We start from the raw sequence: 27,862 nt of genomic DNA on the forward strand, positions 1-27,862 counted from the left end.
ATAAGCTAATAGACTAGCTATTAGGTTATAAAGCTCCACCTACCATACTCTATCTTAGTAGTTTATTACCTAGGCACATATAAGCCCTATATAATAAAGTATTAGGCTAGGTACATATAACTATCTTTAGGGGTCATTATTTATTACTACTTATTAAGTACTATATCTAGACACCTAGAACCATTAGTTAAGCACTAAGCGGCCTTAGTAATTGCCTAATTAGGATTACCTAAAGCATACCATTATAGTCATTAAGGAATTAAATTTTAAACTTAAGACACTTCAAACTTTCTATCTATAAAATATAAGTTGCGCTAATAGAGATTTATACTATCAACCTTATACAAGTCTAATAAGCTATTAAAGATAAAGAAATAGAGGAATTACTAGCTTCTAAATTACCTTCTACTTATAAGGACTTTTAAGATATTTTCTCTAAAATAGAGTCTAATAAGCTACCACTATATCGCGTAGGAGTTAATCATAAAATATCTCTCATATATAAGGGTCTACTAGAGCTTCCTCCTAGTCCTCTCTATAGAATGTCTCTAGAATAGCTTCAAGCTATAAAAGAATATATTGTAAAGAATATTGAGAAGGGCTTTATTACTAAAAGCTTTACTACGTTTACTTCTCCTATTCTAGTAGTGAAAAAGCCTAGTAGAGGTTAGAGGTTTTATATAGATTACTAATAGCTTAATAAATAAACTACTAAGGATTTATACCCCCTTCCTCTTATCTTAGAGTTACTTCAGCGCGTTAGTAAGGGCAAGATTTATATAAAGCTAGATATTTAATAAGCCTTCCACCATATTCACCTTATACTAGACTAAGAAGATAAGACTACCTTCTATATAAGGTATGGCCTATTTAAATACTATATCCTTCTATTTAGATTACGCAATAGACCTACAGCCTTTTAATAATTTATTAACTAAGTCCTCTTTAAGTATTTAGATGATTTCATAGTAGCTTTTATGGATAATATACTCATTATTTCTAAAAACCCTATAGAATATAAAGAATAAGTAAGAAAAGTACTTATAAGACTATAAAAAGTAGGACTCTAGGTAGATCTTAAGAAGAGTAAGTTTTCTATAACTTATATAAAGTTTCTCAGATATATTATATTAATAGACGGTATTTAAATGGACCCTAATAAGGTAGAACCTATGTAAAACTAGCTAGTACTTAAAACTCTAAGGGCTCTTCAATCCTTCCTAGGTTTTTATAATTTCTACTAATAGTTTCTTCCTAATTATGGACGAATTAGCCGGCCATTAGAAATGCTAAGTTCTAAGGTAAAATGGTTATAACTTGGACCACTAGAAGAAGAGGTAATTTAAGAACTTAAGAAGCTTATATATAGTGACGCACTCCTAGTAAATTATGATCCTACTCTTAATACTTATATAGAGATAGATATAAGTGATGGAGTTACTATTAGCATTCTAATATAGCTCTAAAAACTTTTATATAAGTGGAAACTAGTAGCCTTCTACTCTAAGGTAATAGCTAATATAGAACTCTACTATAGTATCTTAGATAAAGAACTACTAGCTATTAAGAATAGACTAGAAGAATAGAGGCCTATACTTATTAGCCTTAAGAAACCTTTTCTCATAATTATAGACCACTAGGCACTAGAGCATTACTCTATAAAATAATAACTTAACTAATGACAAGCTAGATGGTCTAAATTCTTTATAGAATTTTATATATAATTCTCCTATCAACTAGGGAAAGAAAATATCATTGCTGATTACCTTACTAGAAAATAAGAAGACCTAAAGACTTAGAAAGAAAAGGTAAAAGCCGCGTAAGAAATATGCCTTATTCTACTAGGAACTATTATTTCTCTCTCAGTTATAGAGTAAGAACTTCCCCCTCTAATATTATTTTTAGACGAACTTCTCCGCATAAATGGAGAAGATTCTTAATTAGAATACTAGAGATAGTAAGCTCTACTAGAAGACCTAGAATAAAGGAACAGTTAGGAACTAAAAGACAGTCTCTTATTATAATACGGCGCCCTCTTTATACTAGATTAAGATAACCTCTATATAAGAACTCTTAATACTTTATATACCACATATATAACCGCGTATCCTAGTATTACGAAAATACATAAACTCCTTAAATAATATTACTATTAGCCTGCCATAAATCGCACGATTAATATTTATAGATAAGGATACCATATCTATTACTAAACGAAGGAGTTCTATAATAAATATCTAGGCCTTTTATAACCTCTTAAAGTTCCTACTTAACCCTAGTAACATCTAGCTATAGAGCTTAAGTAAATACCTAAAGATTAAAAGGGCTATAATATAATCCTTATTATAATAGACTAGTTAAGCTGATAAACCTTTAGCCTACCTTATATAAAGAAGATCAATATAGAAGGAGTCTCTAGGCTCTTTTATAAGTACGTCTACTATATTTATAGGAACCCTAAATCTATCCTTTCTAATTAAGGCCTATAGCTTGTCTTAGTATTCATAAATGAACTATATAAGCTTACTAGTATTAAATAGCACTTTAATTCATCTTATTACTCTTAAACTAATAGTATTATTGAGATTATTAACTAGTATCTTATATAAAGGTTAAGACCCTTTATTAACTATTTTTAGACTGACTAGTCTAATCTTCTACCTTCTACAGACCTCACACAAGTAATACTTCCTTACAAGGCCACTAGACTCTTACCTTTTAAGATTAAATTGGGATACTCCCCACAGATATATTATAACTAGTGATAATAAACTAAGATTCCTTAGTAGCTAGAGAAATGGCTTATATAGTGGTATAAATACTATAAAAAAGAAGATAAGAAGCTTTTAAGTTTGCTAAAAACCTTATCCTTAAATTATAAGAGTATATGTGTTAGTCAGCTAATAAATACTATCACTTACTAGACTTTATAGTTAGAGATTACATCTATATTAAGAAAATAGGATGGTCTACTAATTAACTAAGTCTTAAGCTAGATTTTCTAAATACTAGACCTTTTAGGATTTTAGGAATAGAAGGATCCTCTTATATCCTTAACCTTCCCTTACATATAAAGATAGTAAATCTTTTCCACATAGATAGGCTCTATAAGGCCATAATAGAAAAACTTCTAGGGTAAGAAAATACTAAACTAGAACCTAAAATTATTTAGAATAAGCCTAAGTAGGAAGTTAACTATATTTAAGCTAGCTAAGTCTCGCGCAGAAAGCTTTAATATTAAGTATAATAGACTAGATATGACTAAGATAACTAGTAGTATAATATAAGTTCTTTTAGTAGTATACTATAAAATATTAAAGAGTTCTATTCTTCCTATCCTACTATAGTAGGACCACCTAAAAACCTAGAAAAATAGAAAACTACCTTCCTATAGGAAGAACCCTAGATAGAAATAACAAGTAATAATAAAATAAGTCACTTAGGCCTAAAGTAGATATTGTAAAGATATAGAAAGTAGACTAATTAGTTTACTATCTACCTTTATATTAATACTATCAACCCTAACTTCTACTCTCTAGTCTCTCCTTTTTACTATTCAGTTCTACTTCCCTATTATCTATTTACTTTACTTCTTTCCCTTTCCTTTTCCCTTCTTCTTAACTTAACTATTATAATATAAGGCAGTTTCCTTCTACTCCTCTTATTCCTCTAGAGTATTATCCTAGTCAGCTAAAGTATAATTAGTCTCATCCTATATTATAGCCTAATTATATACACTAAGGAATATATCTATATAAATCTCATTACCATACCTCTTATACTAAGTAGGTAGCTTTATACCCTATAAGTTACTAATAGTATAGTCAAGGTTGCCTATACCCTAGATATAGTTAGTATAGTGGCCCTATAAGAAACTAGGTAAGTAGTAACAGCTAGTAAAAGTATAAGTATTAGTATTATCATAATACTTAGTATAGCTAATAGGGTTATTAAACCTAGTATACTAGATAAGAAAAGCATCATATAAGCTGGTACGAGTCTCTACTAATAAGTAGTTAAAGTTCCTAGCTAAAACCATAATATATAAATAAGGTAGGCTATCTCCTAGAGCTAAAATATATCTAGTATACTCTTATACTTTATAGCCGCCTAAGTAAGCCTATACTAATTATTTAAGGTATCCTTATATTAGTAAAGAATACTTACCTGTATGATACTCTCTATATTCTCTTAAGGCGCCTAAAGTACCTATTTAAAGTCCTACTTAATAGGCTCCTTATTAGAACTAACTGGTAATATAGTAATATAAATCTTACTATTATCACTATCATATAAACTAATAGGCACTAAGTACTTAGCTATAGGAACCTAGTAAGCTATAGGATTATAGTAATAGCGCGTATAAGTAGGCTCCTCCTCTTCTTTATCTAAAATAGGCTATATAATAGTAAAGCGATAACAGTATAGTATAATGACAGGTGAAGCTAACTGGTCAATAATAGGCTAAGCTACTAATAATGATAAACCTTACGTGATGACTGATAATGCTAATTGCGTAGGGACTAATACTATAGGACTAGATACTATAGGGCGGCGCTAGTAAAGTAACAAGCCTAGCTATATAAGTAAAGCCTAGCCTAACTATATAGTCACGCGAGTAACCCTAGTATTTTATCCCTCCATAACTATATTAGTTAGTAAGACTAGATGATAGAGCGGTGAAACCTAGACGTGTAAAGCTACCTAGTAGTAAATTAGTCCTATTAGAACTAGATAAGTCAGTAGGAATCTTTAAGAAAGATAGGCTCTCTTACTATAGTACTACTCCGCGCAATAGTCCTAGCAGAAACTACTAGCAGGAATAGCTCTCTAAGTAAGCGGCGACTAAGATGGATTATAAATAATACTACACGACGGGATAGTAGCGCGTGAAGATTCCTAACTGCTAGTATAACTAGCAGCCGTAGCTATAGGTAATAAGAGACTTAAAGAGGTATTAGGGTCAGTTTCCATCTTATATAGCTCTTTTAAGCCTTCGCGCGACTGTTAGTTTACTAGATCATGATTAATTTAGCTAGGATAATAACGTACTTTAGTAGAGAGCTCTAGATATAGCTAAGGTAGATAGTAACCTTTTATAGGTTATACAGTAATAGAAGATGGTAATAGAGAAAGATGGTATAGTAATAAAGCTAGACTAATAATTATACTTTATAACTATATAGAACGCCTAAATTACTAAACTACTACTACTATATATTATAAGTCTATACCTATATAAGTACCTATAGCCACTAATTCTCATAATTTCAGCTTCTCTTTAGGGGGGATATGTCATAATAGGCGCTCACGCACCTATATAAGTACTAATACTAGTATAGATAAACCTAGTATCACGCGGTTATAAGCTACTAGCCACCTTAACCTTAGGCTGATACAAGCCATAGCTTAGGCTAATACTAGCTACTATAGCCTTAGGCAGATATAGTATAATAACCTAATAACAACCATTAACCCTTATATAAAGGTCTAGAGATGGAAAGGTATTATAAGGCTCGAAGAGGCAAGTACTACATTCAGCTAACTAAAAGTCTAAGGTAAAGAGAAAAGGAGAAGTAGAGTAAGAGAGAAGGTAGAGAAGTAGTTATAGTAGGCTGATTACTCAGCCTACTAAGCGAGCGCGTAGTCACGTGCTCGCTTTCGCCGGGTAGGATTCTGGTGAACTGGACCTTACGCAGGCGCGGGCCTGACACTACCCTCCCCCCCCCCTCCACTAGGCGAAGTCCCTTAAGCCAGGGAAGCGGCGGCGCTGGGTGGTCCATCCCCTAGATCTGTCCAATTGACTAAGTTATCCAGAGGTAGTGGCTTGTTTGGGTTAAGGCGGTGGTATTCTAGGACAAGGTTCTTTACGCGGATAAAGTCGGTCTAAGGGAGCTACTGGGGGTTAGCATTCCAGTCATCCTAATAGCTAACAAAGGTGGCCTTGTACTAGACGCCGAAACGCTTTATTTTACAGGAGTTAATGACTTTAGCAACCTCCCACTCGCTGTGAGGGCCGTCCTTAGGGCTGTTATAGGTAAGGACGTCGGGGCCAGCCGGCTCCTAGACCTAGCTAGGAAAAGGGGCTAGGACGAGGCGGAGTTTCTAGGGGTAGAAGATCGGGGTGAGGCCCTCAGCAAGCTTATCCTCTAGGATGGCGAGTTTATAAGCCTTATAGTCGATGATGCGCTTGATTGGCCAAGGGCCGTACCATTTCTAATCTAAGCTCTTACTAGGCCGCGTCGTGGAGAAGTCCCTCGCGCCCATATAGATAAGGTCCCCAACCTTGTAGTTCAGGTATGGGGCGCGGTGCTTATTAGCATGGCGGGCTTGGTCTTCTTATGCAGCGCGGATGAGCGTCCCGAGCTGCTAATTAATAGCTCGGGTCCGGGTAACGATGCGGTTAGCGCGGTCGACTCTAGGGTCTCAGTCGACATTTAGTAGCGGTGGCTCAATGCCGATCCGCGGGTTGTAGCCGTGGTTGGCGAAGAATGGGGACATGCTAATAGAAGAGTTGACGCAATTGTTGAGCGCGAACTCCACGCAGGGAAGCCAGAACATCCAGTCGTTTTAACGGTAGTTGACAAAGGTGCAGAGGACGTTTTTGACGGACTTGTTAGTCACCTCAGTCTAGCTATCAGTCTTAGGGTATTAGGCGGAAGAGTACTTGATCTTGATGCCGTAGCGGTTATAGATGCGCCTCCAGACCTGGGCTAATATGGCGCTTCTGCGGTCGTTAATAAACTCCTCGTAAAAGCCATATGTGCAGAAGAGGCGCCGGGTGATTGCTTCGTACAGGGAATCGACGCTATTATCCGGTAACCCTTCTAGGATGACGGCCTTCGTGAGACGGTCAACCATGATGAGGATGTAGAAGTGGTCTTGGTTATAGAAGCAGGAACTAGGAAGGTGCTTGATAAAGTTAAAGCTGACGCTGGTCTAGTGGCAGACTGGCAGGTTAAGTAGTTGAAGGAACCCCTGCTTCTTCTAGTTATCAGTAGAGGAATAGTGGTAATAGGCGCAGGCGCGAGTGAAGGTCAGGCAGTCGTTCTTCAGGTTGGGCTAGTAGTAAGAACGACTGATAAGTTCGCTCATCAACTTATAGCCAGGGTGGCCGAGGTGCGGCGGAAGATGATGAGCTTGTATAACCCTTAGGCGGAGCTCCGCGTTGTCAGGGATAAAGAGCCGGTTCTTTATAAACAGCCGGCCGTTCTCCACTTTCAAGTGTCCCATGTGGAGATAGTAGCCCTTCTTAATGAGGAGCGCGGGGATTTTCAGGTCCCAGTTCTATACGGCTATAATGAGGCGCCGCACGTCCTTATCAGTCTTGTAGGCCTTGGCGATGAGTTCTCATAGGTAGGCAGCGCTAGGTGCCCTGTGGCCCTCCTCTGGTAGAGTAGGGGGCGTGGCTGGAGAGCTCTGGCTAGGAGAAACGGGGGTAGGATGGCTCGTGGTATAAGGCGTCGCGGAGAGGCAGGAGGCGGCAGGCGGCAAGGCTAGGTTGAGGTGGTGTCATTTTAGGACTGTCTAGTGTTGGTGCAACCGGCGGGCGTCTAAATCATCCTAGGGAAGGTCCTAGGAGCGCCTTATAAGGGAGTCAGGCTTCTCACCTTACTTGCCTAGGCGGTATATGATCTTAAAGTTGAATTCAGATAGGAACTCAGCCCAACGGGCTTGCCGGCGGCTAAGGTTCTTAGTCGTCATGAACCACTCCAGGTTCTTGTAGTTAGAGAAGATCTTTACCGGGTTATTAGGTTCCACACCAATGGCCTTAGGGCGCTAGGCCTCTAGTACTTTAATGATAGCGAGGAGCTCCTTATCATAGATCTCATAGTTGTACTCCACAGGGGACATCTTCTTAGAGAAGAAGGCTACTGGGCAGGGCTATCCATTGACAACCTAGGATAGCATGCTGGCGGTAATAAAGTCAGAGGTATCCGTTTCAATCTAGGTTTCCTGCTTAGGGTCAAAGTAGGTAAGAGTTAGGGTAGAGGTGAACGCGGTCTTAAGGGCCTAGAAGGCGCATTCATACTTAGGGGTCCAATCTAGGGCGGCATAGACGCGGCACTTCTTTCCTGAAGGAGTGGTCTTCAGCTCTCCCTTCATGAGTTCTATGAGAGGGCGGGTGAGTAAGGAGAAGTCCTTAATGAAGTGGTAGTAGAAGTTGGCAAAACTGAGAAAAGCTTAAATATCCTTAATAGACTTTAGGGTATGCCAGTCTAGTACTACCTCCACCTTCTCAGGGTCTATATAGACGCCATTAGTGCTGATAAGAAGGCCGAGGTATTTAACTTCTTCCATATAGAACTCGTACTTATAGACATTAATAAAGAGTTTCCTACCAAGGAGGCGGGCGACGACTTTCTAGATGTACTCTCTATACTCTTCCAGTATCTTACTAAAGATGAGAATATCATCAAGGTAGGCCGTGGCCTAAAGGTCGAGGTAGTCTTTAAGGGAGTTGTTAATATAGCTTTAGAAGGTTCCGGGGGTGTTATAGAGTCTGAAAGGCATGACAAGGTATTTAAACTATCTATAGTAAGTGGTGAAGGCTGTCTTCTACTTATCTCCTGCAGTGATTCGGATGCGGTTGAACGCGGCAATAATGTCAAGCTTCATAAAGTATTTATAGCCTTAGAGGCGCTGGAGAGTTTCGTTTACATTGGGGATTAGGTACTAGTTCTTGATAGTGATCTCATTAAGGCCCCTATAGTCGATATAAACCCGGAGGCCTCTACTAGGCTTCCAAACAATAAGTACTAGGGCTGTGGCTAGAGAGGTGCTGGGTCGGGCGTGCCCTTTATAGACGAGGTTGTTAATATAGTAGCGGACTGCTTCCATCTCCTGAGGGTTAAGGGGCCTGTAACCGCGAGTGAATGGGGGATCCTTTCCGGCTTCCAGGGCGATCTCATGGTCTTTAGGTGAATGGCTGGGGAGAGATTCAGCCTGCTCCTGGTTAAAGACGGAGATAAGGTCATGGAGGTAACTAGGGACTTAGGACTTTAGTTTAGAGAGTGAGAGTTTAGGTTTCCCCCTTTTAAACTTCTTAAAGTCTTCTAGAGTGACGGCGTTGGTCGTGGCGGAACAGAGTCAGACAGTAGAGTTAGTAGGGAAGAGGATGCCAGAGTTGTAGTTGCGTTTATAGGCGAGTTGGTAGAAGGAGGTGGCACTAATAAACTTCATGTTAAAAGCAGACTACTCCTTATCCTCCTGCAGCGGAGGAGCGTCTATAGTGAAGACTTGGACTGGTTTTCCTTTGGTGAGGCAACTAGCGCGGAGATAATCCTTAGAGGAGAGGGTAATGGAGCACTATTTATAGTTGGCGGCAGCGTCATGTTTAGAGAGCCAAGGGTCCCTAAGGATGAGGGGGAGTTGTGGGATGGTCGTGACATAGTAGAAGACCTAGCTAATGTGGTTACTAAGGGCCAAGTTTACTAGTGCGGCGTGTTTAAGGATGGAGTTAACTGACCCATCAGTATTAAGGAGCTTTATAGGTGACCAGAGTGGAAAAGTATTGATGTGACGTTTGCGCACATAACTCTTATTAATCGCGTTCACTTCAGCACTACCATCAAGTAGGATCTTTATAGGGGAACCATCTATTAAGGAGTGAAAGACTAGGTGGCCCCCGACTTAGGGTTAGGTGACATCTAGTATTAAAATCTTACAAGATGGTAAACTATAAGTTAAATCTTATTTGGTAGAGAAGGAATAGAGAGTTATAAGCTATACTAGCTAAGAACCTAGAGGGCGACTATCCCCTAGGTTTGACCTTTTAACTTAAGGTTGGCAGTGATCTCCTTATTAGTAGAGGAATTATTAGAAGAGCTGACATCTATGAGGTTCAGGTGAGCGGGGTGAGGGTTAGGGTCCTAGGTAGGGCAGACTGGGTTACTAGCGCGGTATCTAGAGCCCTAGCAGTGGAAGTAGCAGTCCTAAGCGGCGAGCTTTACGCGGCTAGTTAGGTTGAGCTTCCTAGGGGACAGCTCAGGCTCATACCAGACTCTAGTCTAACCTAGAGGTTTTATAGTGGTGGGCCTCCATTTAGGGCTAGAGGAGCTACTAGCAGTTAGGACTGAGGAGTAAGTTGCAGGGTGAGAGGGGTTGTTTCTAGCTGGCTAGCTTTACTGGCGCGAGGACTAGGAGTAAGGTTGGTGGGTGTCAATGCTAAGTATGTTTCTTTTAACATTTTAGAGGATCTTAAGGGCGTCAAAAGTCCGGGTGAAGGTTAGGTGGAGGATGTGGTGAGAGAGAGAGGGATAGAGAGAGTAAATGAAACTTTAGAGATGCTCATCCTCTATATACCTGGCTCGGGACTAAAGGGTAAGAAGCCTTATATAGAACTTAGAGGCGTTCTTATCTCCTCTCTGGCAGATGGAGTAGAGTTCTACACGGGCTCTCTCAACTAGGTCAGAGGCGCCTAACTAGTATTTAATCTCACAAAAGAAGTCAGGGAGGGAAATGAGGTGGCCCTCAAAATTATGGTAAGAGAACCATTCTTGTATAGAGGTGAAGAGGGGGTTATTAAGGAAGCGGAGGGCATAGAGTATCCTTCTCTTCTCTATAGGGTAGAGGGGGGCATCTACTTCTAGTTTTATTTTAATAGTAAAGCACCACTAGACATACTTATCAGGGTTAGTGCTGTTAAACTTCTCTGACGGGTTCATGCCAGATTTCTAGAAGGACTTTAGCAGGATGACCTGGGTGGTAGCAGAGTCCTTACAGAGAAAAGGGGTTTCTTTACGGTTCTAGTTAAGGTTACGGGCGGTGGTTGCTCAACTAGTAGGGGCTTAGTTCATAGGTTCTTAAGAGGTGGCAAAGTGAGGTGCTCAGGCTGAGCGGCTAGGAGGAAGGTCTTCATTATTGCTAACGGCTTCAATATGGGGAACATTAGTGACTTTATTAGCAAGCTGGTTCTATAAGGAGGCGGCCTCCATTTCTAGCGTTTAGATCTCCTTAGAGAGAGCTTAGTAGTCCATCTTCTAGGCTAGTATAGTGGCGTCCCTTCTTCCTATCCTGGCATGGAGTCTGTCAACGGCGCGGCTGAGGCTGAAGTTCTTTTTTCTAAGCTTATTAAGGATGTCCTTCATGCTATTATAGGAGGCCTAGAGTTGTTTAAAGGTTGCCGTTTCTTTGATGGCAGCTGAAGAGGTCCTAGAGGAGGAGGCATGGTAGAGCACCTATTAGTAGTCAGTAATAAGGTCCTAGAGAAATAAGAATAGGGAGGAGGCAGCATTTAGAGTTTTAGTAATAAAATCCTTAAAGGCGTGTAGGGATTCCTATTCTAAAGGGAATAGGTAGCAGGCTCCTCCATTATAGATAGGGAGGCTGGTAAGGTTCAAGCCAGGATAGATAACTAGGATGGCGGTGCGGTTAGATAAGGAGTTACTATCATTATTGATACTAGTGGTTTCTAAGCTAGGGAGCGGGATGTTGGCCGGGTTCGTGTCTAGATATGTGGTAGAAGGGCCTCTACCCTTATCTAACTAGGGTCCTTATTTATTAGTGAAGAGCGGGCGGCTAGTAGCCGCCGCCTTAGCCTTATTAATATTAAGTTTAAGCATGTTAGAGGTTCGGGGGGCTAGTTCATTTAAAGTGTTCTAAGTGGTATCTATTAGAGCATCAGTGGTGGAGGAAGTTTAGGATAAGACCGATTAAGAGCGGGTAATAGGGGTGTGGTATAAGTGCTCTACAGAGCGGTAAGGGCGGGGGCTAGAGGCTTCAGAAAATATGGTGTTCTAGGTGCTTAATTGGTGAGGCGGATTTCTAAAATAGGAAGTAGGGGCTACTTTAAACGTAGCAATAAGGTCGTCGGGTAAAGTTGAAGAGACCTTAGACTTATATAAGGCTTAAAGAGGCAAGTACTGCATTTAGCTAACTAAAAGTCTAAGGTAAAGAGAAAAGGAGAAGTAGAGTAAGAGAGAAGATAGAGAAGTAGTTATAGTAGGCTGATTACTCAGCCTACTAAGCGAGCGCATAGTCACGTGCTCGCTTTCGCCGGGTAGGATTCCGGCGAACTGGACCTTGCGCAGGCGCGGGCCTGACAGGTATAAAGAGAAGGTTAAGAAATAGATAGGAAGTAAGTATCTTTTATATTTTATTCTTTTAACTTAATATTTAATTAAGATATATATATATTCTCTAGCAGTTCGCCTTTAGCCCTAACCTATAAAATGAGAAACTTATAAGTTATAATAAGTTTTACCTTATTAGTAATATTAATTAATCTTTTTTATATCTTATATCTTATATACTATTTAATGCCCCTCTTCTATCTATTACTTACTCCTTCCTCTTATACACTTCCCTCCATTATATATAGCTATAATAACCTCATATACTCTAATTATCCCCTTCTATATAAAGTTATTCCTTCTTCTTCCTCTAATACTCCTTCTCTTTATATAACCACTCTAGATCGTGTCCTTTCTTAGTTAAAGTCCATCTTAGACTATTAGTATCTTTCTTATAATCACTCTAGACTAAGTTCATCTTAGAGATCTTTCTATTTATATTAACTACTAATATAATAAACCCCTTTTCTCCTTCTTAAAGAAAGGGTTAAGCTTAGTTATAAAGGTCTTATTATATACTCAGTTTTTATTAAGAGGGCCTTAACATTTAAAGTTACTCTTAATACTTATTATATTTCCTTATTTATAGTATAGATGGCCATTAATAGTATTTTAGAAAGGACATCATCAAGATTACTAGTAAGGCTAAAATTTCTTAATATTTTTAGTATAGTTTTCTAGTCTAGATTCGCCCCTTTAAATATACTAAGTAGGCTACCTAGTATACTATCCCCCTAGTATAGTTACTAATTTTATCAGCCTAGAGAGAGACCTTTAGAAAAATAACTCCCCTAGTAAACTTAGTAAATAGAACTATCTCTCTCTTAATAGCCCTTCCATAAATAAAGATCAATCACGTGACTAATCACGTGATTTAGTAAAAGCTCTAGTTTTTCTAAGTTATCCCCTTTAGCAACTCTACTTTAGGACCTCTAGGTATTTTTATTTATAGAGCTCATTTATAGATAGCTCTTTTAAATTCTCTTTTACCTTTATTTCTTTATAAAAACTAAATATTAATTTCTCTAAAATAGTATAGAGTTTTCTCGCGGCTCTGCTAGGTTTAAATGAGTAGAGAGAGTTCTTTTTAGAAGGAAAAATACTTTATACCTGAGGCAAGAACTACTTTTATATAGAAAGGGTATGTTAAATTTTTTACTCTTTTCTCTAGACTAAGCCTATAAAGCCTAACTATATACTTCTTCCTTAATCCCTACGCGTCACGTGATATTAGTGAGCCTAAGGTAGTCTTTTAGCTAAGTCTACTCTACCATCTCACAATACCTTTCTCTAGCGCTAAGAGAACTAGCGTCTATTATATAATAATAGACGGAAGTTTCTAACTTAGTATATTCTTTCTAGTAAATAAAATACTAGTGAGTTAGATAATGCCTAACTATTAATTAGAATAACTAGAAAGAAGGTACTTTACTAATTAGTAGTTTTCCTAACTACTAATAAAATATACTGGCCTAATTAATTTAGAGCCTAGTACCTAATAAAAATAATAGAAGGAATCTTTCCTTCTATATAATTATATAGTAGTTATCTTTCTACCTATATAACTATATAGGAACTACGTCTAGCGTAAAACTAACTCTCTAATAAAACTTAGCTTTAGTAAGATATTAAGGAATTATTAGATTCCTTAATAGAATAAAGTTATTAGGAGAAATCATTATTCCTAATAACTTTTAAAGGTTTAACTAGCAATAACTTAATAACTAATTAAGATATAGCAATTCTGAAAGATGTTCTAGGCTTCTACTATATAGAAGTATAGAACCTCTATATAAGATATTTAGTACCCTGCTCCCTATTAGGTAGGTAGGGAGGTCCTAGCTAGGTCTTTATATAGGGAAGACCTATAAATTGAGATAGATTAGAAGGTGACTAAGCCTAAGAGGTATTACCATATAATACCTTAGGGCCTATAGTAATTATCTAGTAATTCTGAAGTTTATCCATCCGCTAGGTAATTTTCTATAGGAATGTATTGTTTAAGCCTTTCCTTCTTTTTATTTTAAATATCTCGCTAACGAGTTACCGGATTAGGACGGGAAATATACCATTTAAACTGCCTAATTCTGCTCTATAGGCTCAAATATTAAGCTTATCTAAAAGTTACCTGGAAGGTACTAAAACTGAATAAACCTTCTAGGATGAGGTTATTATACTAGAGGCTAATTTCTCTCTAAGTAATTACTTAATTCATTAAGGATTATATAAGAAAATAAGGTACTTAGGAAAATTATCTATATATCTAAGTAGTCTTAGCTATTAAGCCTATTTATAGGGATAGCCTAGGTAACACTATTATATATATATTTATAAGGTACTACTTATAATTTATTATATTTAGTATTTAGCACTCCTACTTATGTATATACAAGCCCTATTTAATTAGTCTATAGATTAAAGTAAGCTTTATTATCCTATACTAGCTATATAATAACTACTCCTACTCCTTACCTATTAAATATTAGTAGTCTATATTAATTCACTCTACTAGGCGCCGTGATATACTAGTTCTAGTTGATCCCTTAATATCTACTAGTTTATGAGCGCTATTTGCGCAGCTATTCCTAGAAAAGATGTTAATTCTCAGGTAATAAACGAGCGTAATTAAATTAAGTTGTTAGTTAGGCGCTAGTATAAGGGGAAGTGTGCGGTGAAGCGTAAGAAGGCTTCTAGTAAAAGTAATCATCACCATTATCGCAACCCCCGTCGTCATATCCATCATCTTCTTCATATTAGTCTTTACTTTCGTCATTTTCTTCATTTCTACAGCCATCGTTATAACCGTCGTCGTAGACGGCTTTATGTCCCTTATTTGCTGCCTTTACGTGGACCGTCCCACAAACTGCTCTTGGTTTTCTTGGTTATCTTCTGCTTGGGGATCATTTCGGTAAGGTCTAAAGGGTGCGCTACGGCATGGATACGGGCATTGATAATTAGATGCTGCTAGAAGCGCTTAAAGTGTTTAATGTGGAGAAAGGTGAAAAACTCGTCGGCGTACTTTCTAGTAGAAGAAAGGCATGGCTCTCGGTTATGCCGGTATTTGTGCATTCTCTTTAGATTAAAGAATTCGAGGAAGACGCGCAGGATAGCGGTCTCGCGGGGAAGCCTCTACTCAGGATGCCGCTCAAAGATGTTGTAAAGCCGGTGCGCCTGCTTAAGGTTTCGGTCAAGGTTCGTGAATTCGTAGTTGTTTCCAGGTCTTCGAGGGTGAGAGGAGCCATTGCGCGCAGGCGCGGAGGCGCGAAGGGTTGGCGAAGTGTTTTTTGTCGAGGAGGTCGTCTTTGGCGCGCGGGCGCGGGCGCGGGCGCGTTTGATCGGTCAAAACGTTTGGACAGTTTGATTCGCGTGGGCGCGTCATTTGCGGCGGCGCACCCGAGTTGTCGTTTGCTTGAGGTTCGCGGGCGCGGTGGCGCGAGTTATCGTGAAGTGTTTGTTCCGTTGCGGGCATGACGCTGCTTTAGGCGCAGTTTGCTAAAGAGACGCAGGCGCAGTTTGCTAAAGAGACGTCCATTAAGAGTCATTTAGCACTTCAGAGGCCAGCAGACGCACACGCTGCGGCGCGGAACCAAAGTTTTCAGCTACCACTATTATGGAAATGGATTATGAAGGCATGGAAGGTTGGTTCGAGTAGGTGTCGCGCCCATAGGCGGCCAAAGGGACGTCCAGGGCACGTGCCACCTGACTAACTACTACTACTCTGCAGGCGCTCAGTGCTCGATTCCGTAAAAGTGCGGGATCATCGGTCAAGATGTTTCCATGGTTTGCTTGGTCATTCGCGTGGGTGCGGCGGCTCGCGAATTATCACTTTGTTTGCGCGCGAGGCTTTACAGAAGCGTGAGTTTTCGGTTTTCGGTTTCGCGGGCGCGATGGCGCAGTGGTGAAGTGGCGCGGTAGCGCTCGAGTTGTCGTTTGTTTAAGCGCAGGGTTGTAGAATCGCGAATTATCGTTTGCTTGAGCGCGAGTTTGCAGAAGCGCGAGTTATCGTGAAGTGCTTATCGAGCAGAACACTCTCAGGCGCAGTCTACTAAGAGATATCTATCAAGGCCCTTGGCTCAGTTCAGAGGCTAGCGGATACACACGCCGAGGCGTGGAGCCGAAGCACCCAGCTTTCAATATTGTAAAAATGGAAGATCACCATACAAAGCGAGAGTGTCGGTAATCAATCGACGGGTAATGTGCATGCGATAAGCAGAAGTGGGGGGCCGACGCCTTGGTGAAAAGCGACAACAGTTTCACAGGCAATCCTGAATGATAGCCGAACCGACATCGATATATTCAAAGCATGAAGTTCGCCAGCGCTGGTCCTTGCACGTGGCTGCTGATTGGCGCAGCTGTCTCGTCCACTCAGGATGTCATCGCAGAGCCGCAGCTGTCCATCAACTCGATCCCGTTCAGCACTCGAGCATACTGGATGCGACAATCGAACACAGCGCTAGCTGAGCTATCGTCGCCATGTCCCTTTGCTGCGTTCGGGAGTGTCATCGTCAACCACACGGGCGAGGGCTTGGGGGAGCTGGTGTGCATCGGTGCAAATTCAAATAGCCAGACGGGCAACCCAAGCATGCACGGTACGTTGACGAGGCTACCAAGAAGCCTGACTGACGCCGATTTCGCCAGGAGAGATGGCTGCCATTGCCAACTGCACAGCGACGCTGACCGATCCTGCTGGTCGGTACAAGCTGACCGCGAGCGAGGCGCAAGCCGCGTTTGCCCAGCTGAGCCTCTACACCAACGCCGAGAGCTGTCCCATGGTATACCAACCCATCCCCATGTTGTTCATCGTCGCTGAGTTTCGTCGCAGTGTGCATCGGCGATTCGTTGGGCAGGCTTTCGAGAGTACGTGTACGGGACTAGCATCGAGACGCTGATACGGCAAGGATGGGGGCAAATTCGAGTTTCGTCGATGGAAATCTTTCGGCAGTCGTTCGACCTGCCGAACCAAGCCAGGCTCATCGGCGACGTTTTGACGAACGAAACGGACCCGTACTTTCTGTGGCAGTACAACCCCGACTACCCGTGCCCGGCGGGCTGCGAACGGAGGAGCGGGACCTGCAAGGAGAAGAGCAGTTAGCCGTGTGCTTTTCCATCGAGGGCGGGGTCGTCGACGGAGAGATAGCGAGCAAATCGCACGCGTCGGAAGAGGGTGACGCGAACCGGCGAGTCGCGACAGGTGAGCTCTAGGGTGGGAGAGATAAAGCCACGGTCGGCCGGCAGCGGATGGTCTTCGTCGACAGCAACCCTTCACCGTGCTAAGAATCGAGCAGCAGGTAGACAACGAGAACAACCATGGCGACGCAGTATAGCGACCGCGCGATTCCGCAGGTTGGTCCAGGCTCCAGTTGGTGTTTTCGGTTGATTCGCGGCGGTCGCGTCGGCTTACGTAACCTGCCCAGATCTCTCTCGCCGACTTTGACGACCGCGTCGAAGTCATCACCGGCCAGCTCATCGATGCCGCTGAGAATGTCGGCTTCTTTTCCATCGTCGACCATGGCATTCCCGTCGCCGACATTGAATCCATGTTCGACACCGCCGAGGCCTTTTTCCGGCTCTCCGACGACGTCAAGGCCACTGTCCCTTGGAACGCCCAGAATGTAGGCTGGGAGAAGAACTCTCAGGTCCGGCCATCGACTGGCGTCGCAGACACGAAGGAGTCGTACCAGATACAGTTTGGCGAGAACATGGACGGTCTTTGGATTGCCGATGAGAAGGTACCTGGGTTCAAGCACGAAACGTCGCGTTTCATGCACCGGGTCCAGGCCATCTCTGAAAAGCTGATGGTCTGCTTCGCTCGCGGCCTTGGATTCGCCGATGACTTCTTCATCAAGGCACACGATATTGCGCGCCCGAACAGTCAGTCCGTGCTTCGTCTTCTCCACTACTTTGACTTGCCCTCAGAAACCCCAGCCGGTGAAGTCCGTCATCGAGCCGGGCCGCACGCCGATTGGGGCTTCTTGACCCTGCTTTTCCAGCGCACCGGCCAGAGCGGACTTGAAATTTGTCCCGGTCGCGAAGTCAGTACCGAGTTTGGGTATGGTGACGACTGGACCAAGGTAGCTCCGCGGACCGGCGAGATTGTCTGCAATATTGGCGACTTGCTCATGTCATGGAGCGACGACCGATTCAAGTCAACCTTCCACAGAGTCAAGGCACCATCTGAGCCGGGAGACTTCTACGGCGATCGGTACTCTATCGCATTTTTCAACCAGCCATGCAAAGACACAGAGATCCAGGGTCCTATGAAGAAGTATCCCATGGTCACTGGCCATCAATTCACGGCTGCCGCTATGAAGCGGAACTTCGCGGCTTTGGAGGCAAAGAGGAGCGCGATGGCGCAGGTCAAATGATTGTCGAGCCAAGGATCTCGTGCTTTGAATGGGGGCTTGGGCCACATCCAGTTATACGAGTCGAATTGAGACAATGATGTTTAGTCGTTGCACCTACCATCTTAATGTTGGATCTACATGAAGAGGCAGACCTACCAGGTATTCTTCATCTTCGTGGAATGTTTGAAGCGATTGCCCAATGCCGCGCTTTTGCAGTGTACACCACGTACCCATGTAGAGATGCGGGTGTTCGTAAAGGCGCGAAACAAAGCTTACTCGACCACGACTCACCTGAATTTCTCGCATGTGCTGTTGCTCTCCTCAAGCATCTTTTCTCCCGCGTCACGCGATCAAAGCCCGCAGAAATCTTGATGCGGCACGCAGCCATTCTACAGCCGAGACGCCACTCTGCACTTGACCACGGCGAAATGAGAAAACGACGTCCACGCAAATGTAGCTACAACACTTACGCTTCGTCTTCTACTGTTCGTACCTCAAAGCACTAGCTACACTGTACTCCATCTTTCTCTTCCTCAATGATGTCGATCCAAGCTTCTCAACCACTTCGCTTCTATGCAACGCGCAACCATCCAGAAGTCGCACTTGTGGATTTTTGGTGGAGCAGTAGGTATAAAGTCTACATGCGTAAATCCCTAGCACATCCTCAAGAGGTGGAGGCGAGATGAATCGTTGAAACTATAGAGCCAAATCGCGATCGGATTGATTCTTTTCCTTCTTTTCTAGGAGAATACGTACATGTGTACAACACAAAGCGCCTGCGATAGATGATGTCTCCTACATCATAGGAGTCTGACTAGAAAGGATCACTACTGCGCCATGTTACTGTTTGCCTACATCTGCTCTTGCTCTTCCTCTTCCTCCAGTTCTTGCGCGCCAAGAAGATTCTTCCCTAAAACTCGCGGCTTCGCACTGCTCCAAGTCTTCAACCGCTTACTTGAATCTTGTGCGCGCCTTTTTAGACTAATCTGTTCTCAGTTGCTCTAAATCGCTGCGAGATTACACACCAAACCAGAGTTTTGCTTCATGGATCACGGTAGGACTTCCCCGGCTCTACTTGCCAAGAATTGCGTTTAAAAGCGACCCAAGCCCGTCAAGTAGGCCATGGAGCATTAATCTATAGGAGTTCAGGTGCTCTAGCGACTAGAAAAGCTCCGCTCCTCTCGCGATGACATCGCATCGGTCGGCCAATGAAATGCCTCTTGTAGTGCCATTCACGGATCTAGGCCGAAGTACCACAAGCCTTTCTTCGCAAATGTGCTTGGTGAAGCCGCCACTAGCAACACATTTGTGCGCTATTTGGCTTGGAACAGCAATAGGGACCCCGCTCTTAAGTGTCTTAACGTCTTGACCCTAACCGTTACATTTTCGTTTGACTTGTGATAGATAGAGTCAAGCCAGCATCAATACAGTTTGAGGCTCTTTGGACTCGAGGTTCGTGGTCGCGTGCTAGCGCGGAAAACAATTTCTTCACGCTTGCCTAATAATCCTTCTAAGCACTTTACACTCGGCTTCCCGCAGCCTCCATTTACGACGGGCGTGTCAAGATCCTGTATCCCGACTTCTATTGGCTAGAAATCGCTGCCGTAGTCCTCAATACGCATGGTATCTTGAATCTTACTGGCAGGCGATAGGGGGCTTTTTGTAGTCTACTTGCGGCCGAGAGCGAGAGCAAGCAGCCAAAACGGTAGAAAGCATGCAATAAGCTATGTAGAGAGGGAGCGTGCTAGCCGTGCATGCTAAGCCTTTCGTGTAGGCGCATGGTGGCATAGTATTGCTAGCTCAGTCAAAATAGAGCCCTCGACTAATGAGCTCCGCCAGTGTTGGTGATATAGGATCTTGAGTAGATGCTGGTCTATAGAACTCCAGTCTCGTAATAATAAGCAAATAAGACCGTCATGGTCAATCTTCATTTACTTTAGAACGCCGCTCGGTGGAGCCAATATAGGGAACTGGTTTCGCTTTCATATCTCTACTAGGAGACGATCCGGAACCACTATCGAGTTCAATAGGCACCGAGCAATGAAGGTAAATCGCCTTCATTACTCAGTTGACTAAGTAGCAATTGAAGCTTTAACTGGAGCTCCTCTTAAGCAACTGAATCGTGCTCGTTAGGATCATTTAGTAAAAGCTTACACGCATGGGCAACTTTCGCTACACGGTACTTACACGTCGACTCCAGTGCGTTTTAATCGACGTGACATCGCTTAAGCTCGTTGAGCTCAGAATTTAGTAACGACTCGTGGTCCCAGGGCTCTCTGTGGTCGTGTAGCTTTCCCTATAAAAAACCGTCAGAATGCACAGCTTTCATGGCAGGCATCTTGTTTCTTAAACTCAAGTCGATCTAGTTCTAGCTTCTCATACTGCATTTGTTTCCCAGCAGCCTGTCCTTGTGGTTACGGTGGCCTCGCACCTGACGTTTTCATGTTGCGCGAGATGGAAATGCTCGATGTTGTTTGATTTCGCCGCTGCCGTTTTTGGCTGTCCACGCGCAACTGGCCAGGGCACAATCTTTCTGAATGAGCGATTTGGCTTCATGATTTGATACTCGTGAAGCTGCGTGACGTCTGCGCGTCATTTCTTGTCACTCATTATGAGAGACGCCGCATCCTGTGTGAAGTCTCGGCGGATTTGCTTAATTGAGAAGCGACGGGAATAGAGTATACCAAAGTAGATGGCGGGTAGCGAGGTCGGGTGGTCTGCAGATTGATTGGAATTGTAGGGGCGGAGGAGTTCGCCTGAGAACGCAAGTTCGTGCCAGTTCGCTGACCATGTTCAAGGCTTTGAGATGTCGCAGTGTGGGAATTCTTTGCTGTCTCGGTTTCATGCGCTGGTCAACACCTATAGGACCGCGAGCGCTTTTCGAAGACAGCGACAATGAATGTAGTGGTGAGCTTGACGAGCAACGCTCTAGCTGCCGCAGTCATTTGGACGGCTTCGAGACCGATGAAGAAAGCGACGTCGCAACGAGCAGATTCGATGGAGATGAAGTGGATGGATCGAAATGGGTCAATATGCCGACGACGACATTGATGGGCGCAGCGACGAGGGCCGTTGAACCAATAAGGATAGCGGTGCCACGAGAGACGAGACTGGCGCAGACAAAGACGACAAACGAGACAACGTCGATGAGGACCGGAGAAGCGATGCGAGATGCACATCGCAACGAGGAAGACGAAACAAGTAATGAGCCATGTTTTGGATATGTCACATTTGCAATGACTTGTTGTCGATGATCAAAATTTTGCGCAAGCCCCTCGCGCTTTGCTCAGATTCTATAAGAGACGGCCGTTGAAACCAAAATCCAATACACCATCGCCTTGTCCAATGCTAATTTATCCTGAACCATGCGGAATGAAATCGTTATGAACAACATGTGAAAGAAAATCCGAAATGACGTTCCGCGCCAGAATTAGACGGCAACGTCAGGCTTGCCGAACTCCTTGAGGAACTCTTCCGAGTAGGGGTAGTCGATGTAGCCGGGCTCGGGCTTGTCGCCGGCCTTCTGGTTGATGTAGAAGGTGAAGCGGTCGTAGTCGGTGAAGGGGATGTTCTTCTTGACACGGTAGACGAGGTCCGGGTTCGAGATGAAACGGCGGCCGAAGACGACGGCCACGTCGTGGTCCTTGTACTTCTCCTCGACGGCCTTGATGGCCAGTTCAGTCGTGAAACCACCAGCGATGAAGACGGGCTTGTCCCTGCCCCAGGACTGGAGAGCAAAGTCGAGGCTCTCGTTCTGGGGGTCGCGGTCGATGACACCGGCAACGCGGGGCTCGACAAGGTGCAGGAAGGCCAGGTCAAGAGCACGGAGCTGGTCGATCAAGTAGGAGAATTGGGGAATCGGGTCCGACATGCGCATGCCCTGGAAGTTCGACCAGGGAGACAGACGAATGCCGGTGCGGTCGGCACCAACGGCCTTGATGACGGCCCTGGAAACCTCGACGGCAAAGCGGGCGCGGTTCTCAATGCTGCCACCCCACTGGTCGGTGCGCTTGTTGGAGACGTCCTGGGTGAACTGGTCGATCAGGTAGCCGTGGGCGCCGTGGATCTCAACGCCATCAAAGCCGCCCTTCTCTACCGCGTTCTTGGCGGCAGTCGCGTAGTCGCCGATGGTGGCCCAGACCTCCTCCTCAGTCATGGGCCTTGGTGCAGGCAGGCCCTTGGCCATGGGGACATCGCTCGCACTGACGAAGTTGTTCTTGAAGTCGAACTCCTCGTTCTTGACGGCACCGCCAGAGCCTTCCGGGTCGGGCCAGGCAGCGCGACCGAGGCTCCAGAGCTGGACGTAGATCTTGCTGCCCTTTGCGTGGACAGCGTCGGTGGTTTTCTTCCAGCCAGCAAGCTGTTGCTCCGTCCAGAGGCCAGGGATGTTGGCGTAGCCTCCAGCGCGGGCGGAGATGAAGGTGGCCTCAGAGATGAGGAGGGTGCCAGGGACGACAGCGCGCTGGGCGTAGTACTGCGCCATGACATCGGTAGGGACGTTGTCGTTGGTGGCCCGGAAGCGGGTGAGAGGGGCCATGACGACGCGGTGGTCGAGCTGGGTCGAGCCGACCTTGAGGGGCGTGAAGAGCTTGGTGTTTTCGGCCATGTTTTGCGGTTTCGAGTCGAGTGAATTGGGGTCGGAGCGAATGTTTCTTGAGTGTCGATTCGATTTTCAACGTTGTCGGCAGGTCCTTTTATATCGAAACAAGACTTCTATGCTCTTCCACTGAAAAAAGCACCAGCGCGGCTCCACCGCCACTGCGACAGGTCCATGGACGTTGCTTGTTCAGCGAGCGAGCACGGCGAGCCGCAAGGCACACGCTCGAGCGTAATCCTTGGCGGGTAGATTTCTGGATTGGGGAATGGCTCTGGCGTGAGGCTCTCGGACATGACAGCGTACGTAAGGACCAGGCAGGACTAAGCATGCAATTGTCAGCAGAGATGAGGTTGCAAGATTGGGCATGCAAGATTTTGAAAACCCCGACCCCTGCGTAATGATGGTCCGAAAGAAGGCCGAGGTGTGTGCGTCACGGCGGACCTCATGGTAGTCCCTTTTCTCGATCTTTCGCGAGGGTTGTGGCAACGGCACAGCGGCATGGGCGTCAGGGATTTCGAAGGCGGCCGGTAGGCGTCGCGGACCGGCCCGAAATGGCAGAGCAAGAGGCTGTCGTGGTGCGTGCCGGTGGTGCGCCACAGGGCGGTTGGGATGCTTGCTAATCCGCCGTAGCGATACTAATCACCAACCTGATCAATCAGCTTCCTGTGGCTGAGCAGCGCAATCAATCGGCCCGGGCGTGCGACATCTCCATCTCCTACGAGCCCATCACCGACGACTCGCTCTGCTTTGCTCTGCCCCCCGGCCAAGATGTGCATCGACGCGACGAGATCGAAGTCCAGCAGGCCCAACTACCCCGAGACGTGAGCCCGTGTCGCCCTTCAAGCAACGAGTCGAGTTCCGTTCCACCATCCACGCGACGGTGGGGCGATCCACGACGGGAACAACGCCGATCGAGGCGACAATCGTGGTATCGACGAGGGTGGCGCCGGCGACGTCATCCGAAACGGCGCAGACGATGCGAGAATCTACGAGCGAACCCACGAAGGAGTCGGTCGGCGAGCGATGATTGCTGTCGAGATGGCGAGGTGAAGCACTTGCAGCCACGGTTGACGACACGATGAGACGAGACGAGCCGATGCGACGACGCAATGATCCGACGATACGACGACGTGACGACGCGGCGACGAGGCGATGCGAAGCCACATCAACCGTGACAGGTTGCAAAAAGCAGAGGAACAAAGGGCGGAAACGGGCGACGCGATACTGGTACAAAAATGTCAGCGTGGTGTTTGAAGATGATGGATGGCAAACAGGTCTACCGCGGATGGTTGGTCTCGTTGGGGCGAGCAATCTCAAAGCCAGGATCTGCGGCTTGTCCTGGCTGTGGTCGACCATGGCTGATGCAATGCTGATGCTCCTTGGGTTGGGATGCTGTTGAGATGTTGAGGTGGTGTTGGAGATGGTCGGTCGGCGCCTGGGCATACCGGTCCACTCGTCAACCATGCCGCATCAGCAACCCAAGTTCTCGACCTCGTGCCGTGGCATGGACATCATCCCGTCGCTCCTTCAAATGTGGCCCGGTCACGAAGGGTAGTATTCTGCCATCTCCGTTCCGCAATTCTGGCCTTTGGGGGGAGCGTTTCGGTCGCCGCCGGCATGCTGTGATTTTTCTCTTCGTTCATCCTTCTCCGTCCTTTTTTCCATCCGTACATCTCAATCGAGGAGGCTCTTCTGGGCGGTCGCACACCGACGGGGCCAATTCAGTCGATGGCTTCAAAGCCATCTGGTACGCCTCTTGTGGCTCCAAGGGCCGTTACGACGCCTCATGCTCTCTCGTTCCGTTTCTTGTGTCGAATATAGGGCCAGATATGGCAACACTGTACCATACTTACTCTTTCCCGAGAGTCCCCAACAATCCCATGCGTGCCATAAATTGCTCTCTTCTTCCATCTCTGCTCGATTCTGCAAACGGCTCCCGACACCTTCCACCACGCGCGGTATCAAGCTCTCGGAAATCTTATTCCAAGACTTCAACACATGATGCGCTGCCACATTACCAATCCAGCCTCTGCTCTCTTGGGCTTCTTCTACCTTGGGGCGATCGTGGGCTTACTGTCTTCTGCTGAAGCTGCTCCTACTAGGGTGGCTATCGCCCTCGGGAGTCATTCGACAACCTCTACCCCCGTACGTTCGAGTTCGAGTTCTTGCATCCCGATGCCCGAAATTGGTTTCGATGGTACAACTGCGCATCCACTAGGCAGTTGCATCAAAGACGGTCTCGTCTATCCTCACCGTCAAAAACGCCACGTCAACCTGCCACGAGATTTGAGTGATGCTGTTCAACCTAAATCTGCAAACTCTACGGCCGTCCGAGACTTTGATGATGCTGTTCAACCTCAATTTGGGAACTCTACAGCCGTCCGAGACTTGAATGATGCTATTCAACCTCAATCTGGGAACTCTACGGCAGTCCAAGATTTGGATGATGCTGTTCATCCAAAATCTAGGAACTCTACGCAAGTTCAAGATTTGAATTATGCTATTCAACCTAAGTCTAGAAACTCCACGGCCGTCCGAGATCTGAATGATGCTATTCAACCTCAATCTGGAAACTCCACGGCCGTCCGAGACTTGAATGGTGCTATTCAACCTCAATCTGGAGACTCTGCGGCCGTCACTCAATGGCGCAATCACAAGCCCGCTGGCAATCTCAATCTTTCAGCTGGAGAGGTCGAACCCGTGCCAGAAGAGAACAAGGAAGAACACAAGAAGCAGATAGAACAGGTCGATAAGGGGGAAAAAGAGATGGTAAACCATGAAAGGAAGAGGGCAGAGATGTTGCGAAAAGATATCGAGGATCGCAAGGAAAAAGAAAAGAAGCGGCAGGCGGATGTCCTAGAAGTGGAACAAAAAGCGGCGGAGCAGGCTTATTACGACATTGCAGTTAGGGAGTCGGTGCTCCGTTCGTTCAACGCACTCTTGAAGAAGGTCGACCGATTGAGGGGCAAGACTATGAAGGAGAGGGAGCAAGGTCTCGGCGACATCGTTAAGGGGAACTTGTAGAAGCGGGGTGTGTAATCTAGTGAGGGGAAGAGGGGCGAGCAGGCCGAAGAATGACGCGCGAGGCCCGGGATACGAAAGACAAGATGTGGAGGAGGAATGTTGCTGCGACAGCCTTTGCCGCTTGGCTCGATACTGTGTGGATTTTCCAGACGAGTGGTCAGGCGGATGCTGGATAGGAGTCGACCTCTTTCTAACTCCTTTCCATGGCTGTACTTCTTCACTTCTTTTCCCTGCCGCGAACGTCTCAGTCTTTTGTATTTGGCGGCAAGTCCACTCGTGTATCATCCATCTTGTTGGCTCACTCAGCTGAAGAGTAGGGAGGGTCGGCATAGGGCTTGCATTCAGGATAGAAGTTTCGGCCCTAGAATGCATTTTCCAAATCTATGCATATGTTTACGACAGTTAAATAGTGTTGCGTCCTTTGCAGCTCAGTGGATACGCGCGCCTTCTCGACCATGCCGACTTTAGAACAAGGATGCATGAACGCCGTTCCCCGCATCGTTGCTTTACTCAGCACACTTTCGTGTCTTCTCCTGCCCATTCAACGTTTACAGCTGCCCTGATACGCCGCTCCGTCGCTCAACTCTTCCTTTCCGCCCGGCTGCTGTTCTCCTTTCTCTCCCCATCTTCCAAACGAACTCACTTCATCTACACGACTTCTCTCTCAGTCAACTTTGGCATGACAAGCTCAATCGAACCTCTACTACGACCAAGGCCAGATGGTTCAGGCTATGAGTCGGCAGATGACGACGTCCCTCGCCGGATGCGCGGTTATTATTCCTTCGCGCCTGATCCGTCTGACACCTTCAGAGCTCGACATGCGATGGGAAACGGAGCGAACGGCGTCTGGACCGCTACCAGATTCTCCATGCCACCTGGGCTTTCGGACTCGAATCCACACGACATCTTTGCTTCTCGCCCGATTCGCAGCGCGACTGGTACTCGCAAACGTTTCGTCATCCGCTCCCGCCACGTGCCTGCTTTGAGTCCGTCTACGACAATGGCTATCTTTACGGACGGTGCGTGTACGAACAATGGCGCAGGAGTTGGAAAGTCTTCTTCGACTGGTACTCCACAAGGGGGCTGTGCCTTTGTTTTGAACGGCGATGCGGGAGGAATCATTGCATTCCCGTTGGAAACCCAGGAACCTAGCAACGTGGGCAATGATCAAACCAACAACCGCGCGGAGCTTCAAGCGGCGATTGAAGCACTTCAATTCCGTTCATGGTCTGGAGAAGGTTGGGGCCGCGTTGTATTGATCACCGACTCGGAGTACGTGGCATTTGGTGCTACCCTGTGGCTTCGCAGATGGGCGGAAAACGGATGGCGGACAAGCCAAGGCGGAGGCGTCAAGAATGCAGACCTTTGGCACGAGCTGAGCGATAGCATGGGGGAGATGGCCAACGACGGCTGTGAAGTCAGCTTCTGGAAGGTCCCGAGACGTTGGGTTGCGAAGGCCGACATGGCAGCAAGGCAAGCCGCAAACAATGCCGGTCCAGACCAACACGCGCCCATCTACGGAATCGTTCTGTAATCCGATGACTAGGACCATGGGACCAATGGAATGACAGCGGGGACAGGGCTACGATGGAAATTCTACCAATCAGGGGCTTTGTTCGTGGTAGTATTCACCTTTGCAGTTATCGCTTGCTTCTGTTTCAGTTTTGATGTTACTCTAGTGGGATAATGGACACTACATATCATCACAGCCATAGCTTTTCAACAGAATGCAAAGTTGATGAGAATCGCTGGGAAAAGGTGCAACTTCACAACGATCCGAGCTTGGGTTGGTCAGCGTCGCAGCTCGTCCCTTCGCTGCGATG

General features: G+C 45.4%; 7 protein-coding genes across 7 annotated transcripts; 5 read left to right on the forward strand and 2 right to left on the reverse strand.

The window, feature by feature from the left end:
* Positions 1-15,987: 15,987 nt before the first annotated feature.
* J3D65DRAFT_90488 (guanine deaminase) lies at positions 15,988-17,361 on the forward strand. The gene is made up of 3 exons (XM_066804235.1): positions 15,988-16,663; positions 16,713-16,846; positions 16,897-17,361. Exons 1-3 carry the CDS (start codon positions 16,378-16,380, stop codon positions 17,164-17,166), a joined length of 690 nt encoding a protein of 229 aa, XP_066651717.1. The 5' UTR covers positions 15,988-16,377; the 3' UTR covers positions 17,167-17,361.
* J3D65DRAFT_90448 (uncharacterized protein) lies at positions 17,034-18,512 on the forward strand. Its single transcript, XM_066804234.1, has 3 exons — positions 17,034-17,265; positions 17,360-17,417; positions 17,489-18,512. Exons 2-3 carry the CDS (start codon positions 17,382-17,384, stop codon positions 18,437-18,439), a joined length of 987 nt encoding a protein of 328 aa, XP_066651718.1. The 5' UTR covers positions 17,034-17,265; positions 17,360-17,381; the 3' UTR covers positions 18,440-18,512.
* A 2,695-nt stretch (positions 18,513-21,207) lies between these two features.
* Positions 21,208-21,760, forward strand: J3D65DRAFT_685283 (uncharacterized protein; the record flags this gene model as incomplete). The annotated part of the gene is made up of 1 exon (XM_066803810.1): positions 21,208-21,760. The coding sequence occupies one exon, from the start codon at positions 21,208-21,210 to the stop codon at positions 21,670-21,672; it is 465 nt and encodes a 154-aa protein (XP_066651719.1). The 3' UTR covers positions 21,673-21,760.
* Positions 21,761-21,848: 88 nt separating this feature from the next.
* Positions 21,849-23,024, reverse strand: J3D65DRAFT_647604 (uncharacterized protein; the record flags this gene model as incomplete). Its single annotated transcript, XM_066802345.1, has 1 exon — positions 21,849-23,024. The coding sequence occupies one exon, from the start codon at positions 23,022-23,024 to the stop codon at positions 21,849-21,851; it is 1,176 nt and encodes a 391-aa protein (XP_066651720.1).
* A 630-nt stretch (positions 23,025-23,654) lies between these two features.
* J3D65DRAFT_635631 (uncharacterized protein) lies at positions 23,655-24,905 on the reverse strand. Its single transcript, XM_066801330.1, has one exon. The coding sequence runs from the start codon at positions 24,477-24,479 to the stop codon at positions 23,742-23,744; it is 738 nt and encodes a 245-aa protein (XP_066651721.1). The 5' UTR covers positions 24,480-24,905; the 3' UTR covers positions 23,655-23,741.
* Positions 24,747-26,437, forward strand: J3D65DRAFT_90518 (uncharacterized protein). Its single transcript, XM_066804236.1, has one exon. It carries the CDS (start codon positions 25,014-25,016, stop codon positions 26,037-26,039), a length of 1,026 nt encoding a protein of 341 aa, XP_066651722.1. The 5' UTR covers positions 24,747-25,013; the 3' UTR covers positions 26,040-26,437.
* A 143-nt stretch (positions 26,438-26,580) lies between these two features.
* On the forward strand, positions 26,581-27,804 carry J3D65DRAFT_635635 (ribonuclease H-like domain-containing protein). Its single transcript, XM_066801331.1, has one exon. It carries the CDS (start codon positions 26,719-26,721, stop codon positions 27,571-27,573), a length of 855 nt encoding a protein of 284 aa, XP_066651723.1. The 5' UTR covers positions 26,581-26,718; the 3' UTR covers positions 27,574-27,804.
* Positions 27,805-27,862: the final 58 nt, after the last annotated feature.

Source organism: Phyllosticta citribraziliensis (genome assembly GCF_038025025.1).
Source record: "Phyllosticta citribraziliensis strain CPC 17464 chromosome Unknown J3D65scaffold_11, whole genome shotgun sequence".
NCBI classification, from domain to species: Eukaryota; Fungi; Ascomycota; class Dothideomycetes; order Botryosphaeriales; family Phyllostictaceae; genus Phyllosticta; species Phyllosticta citribraziliensis.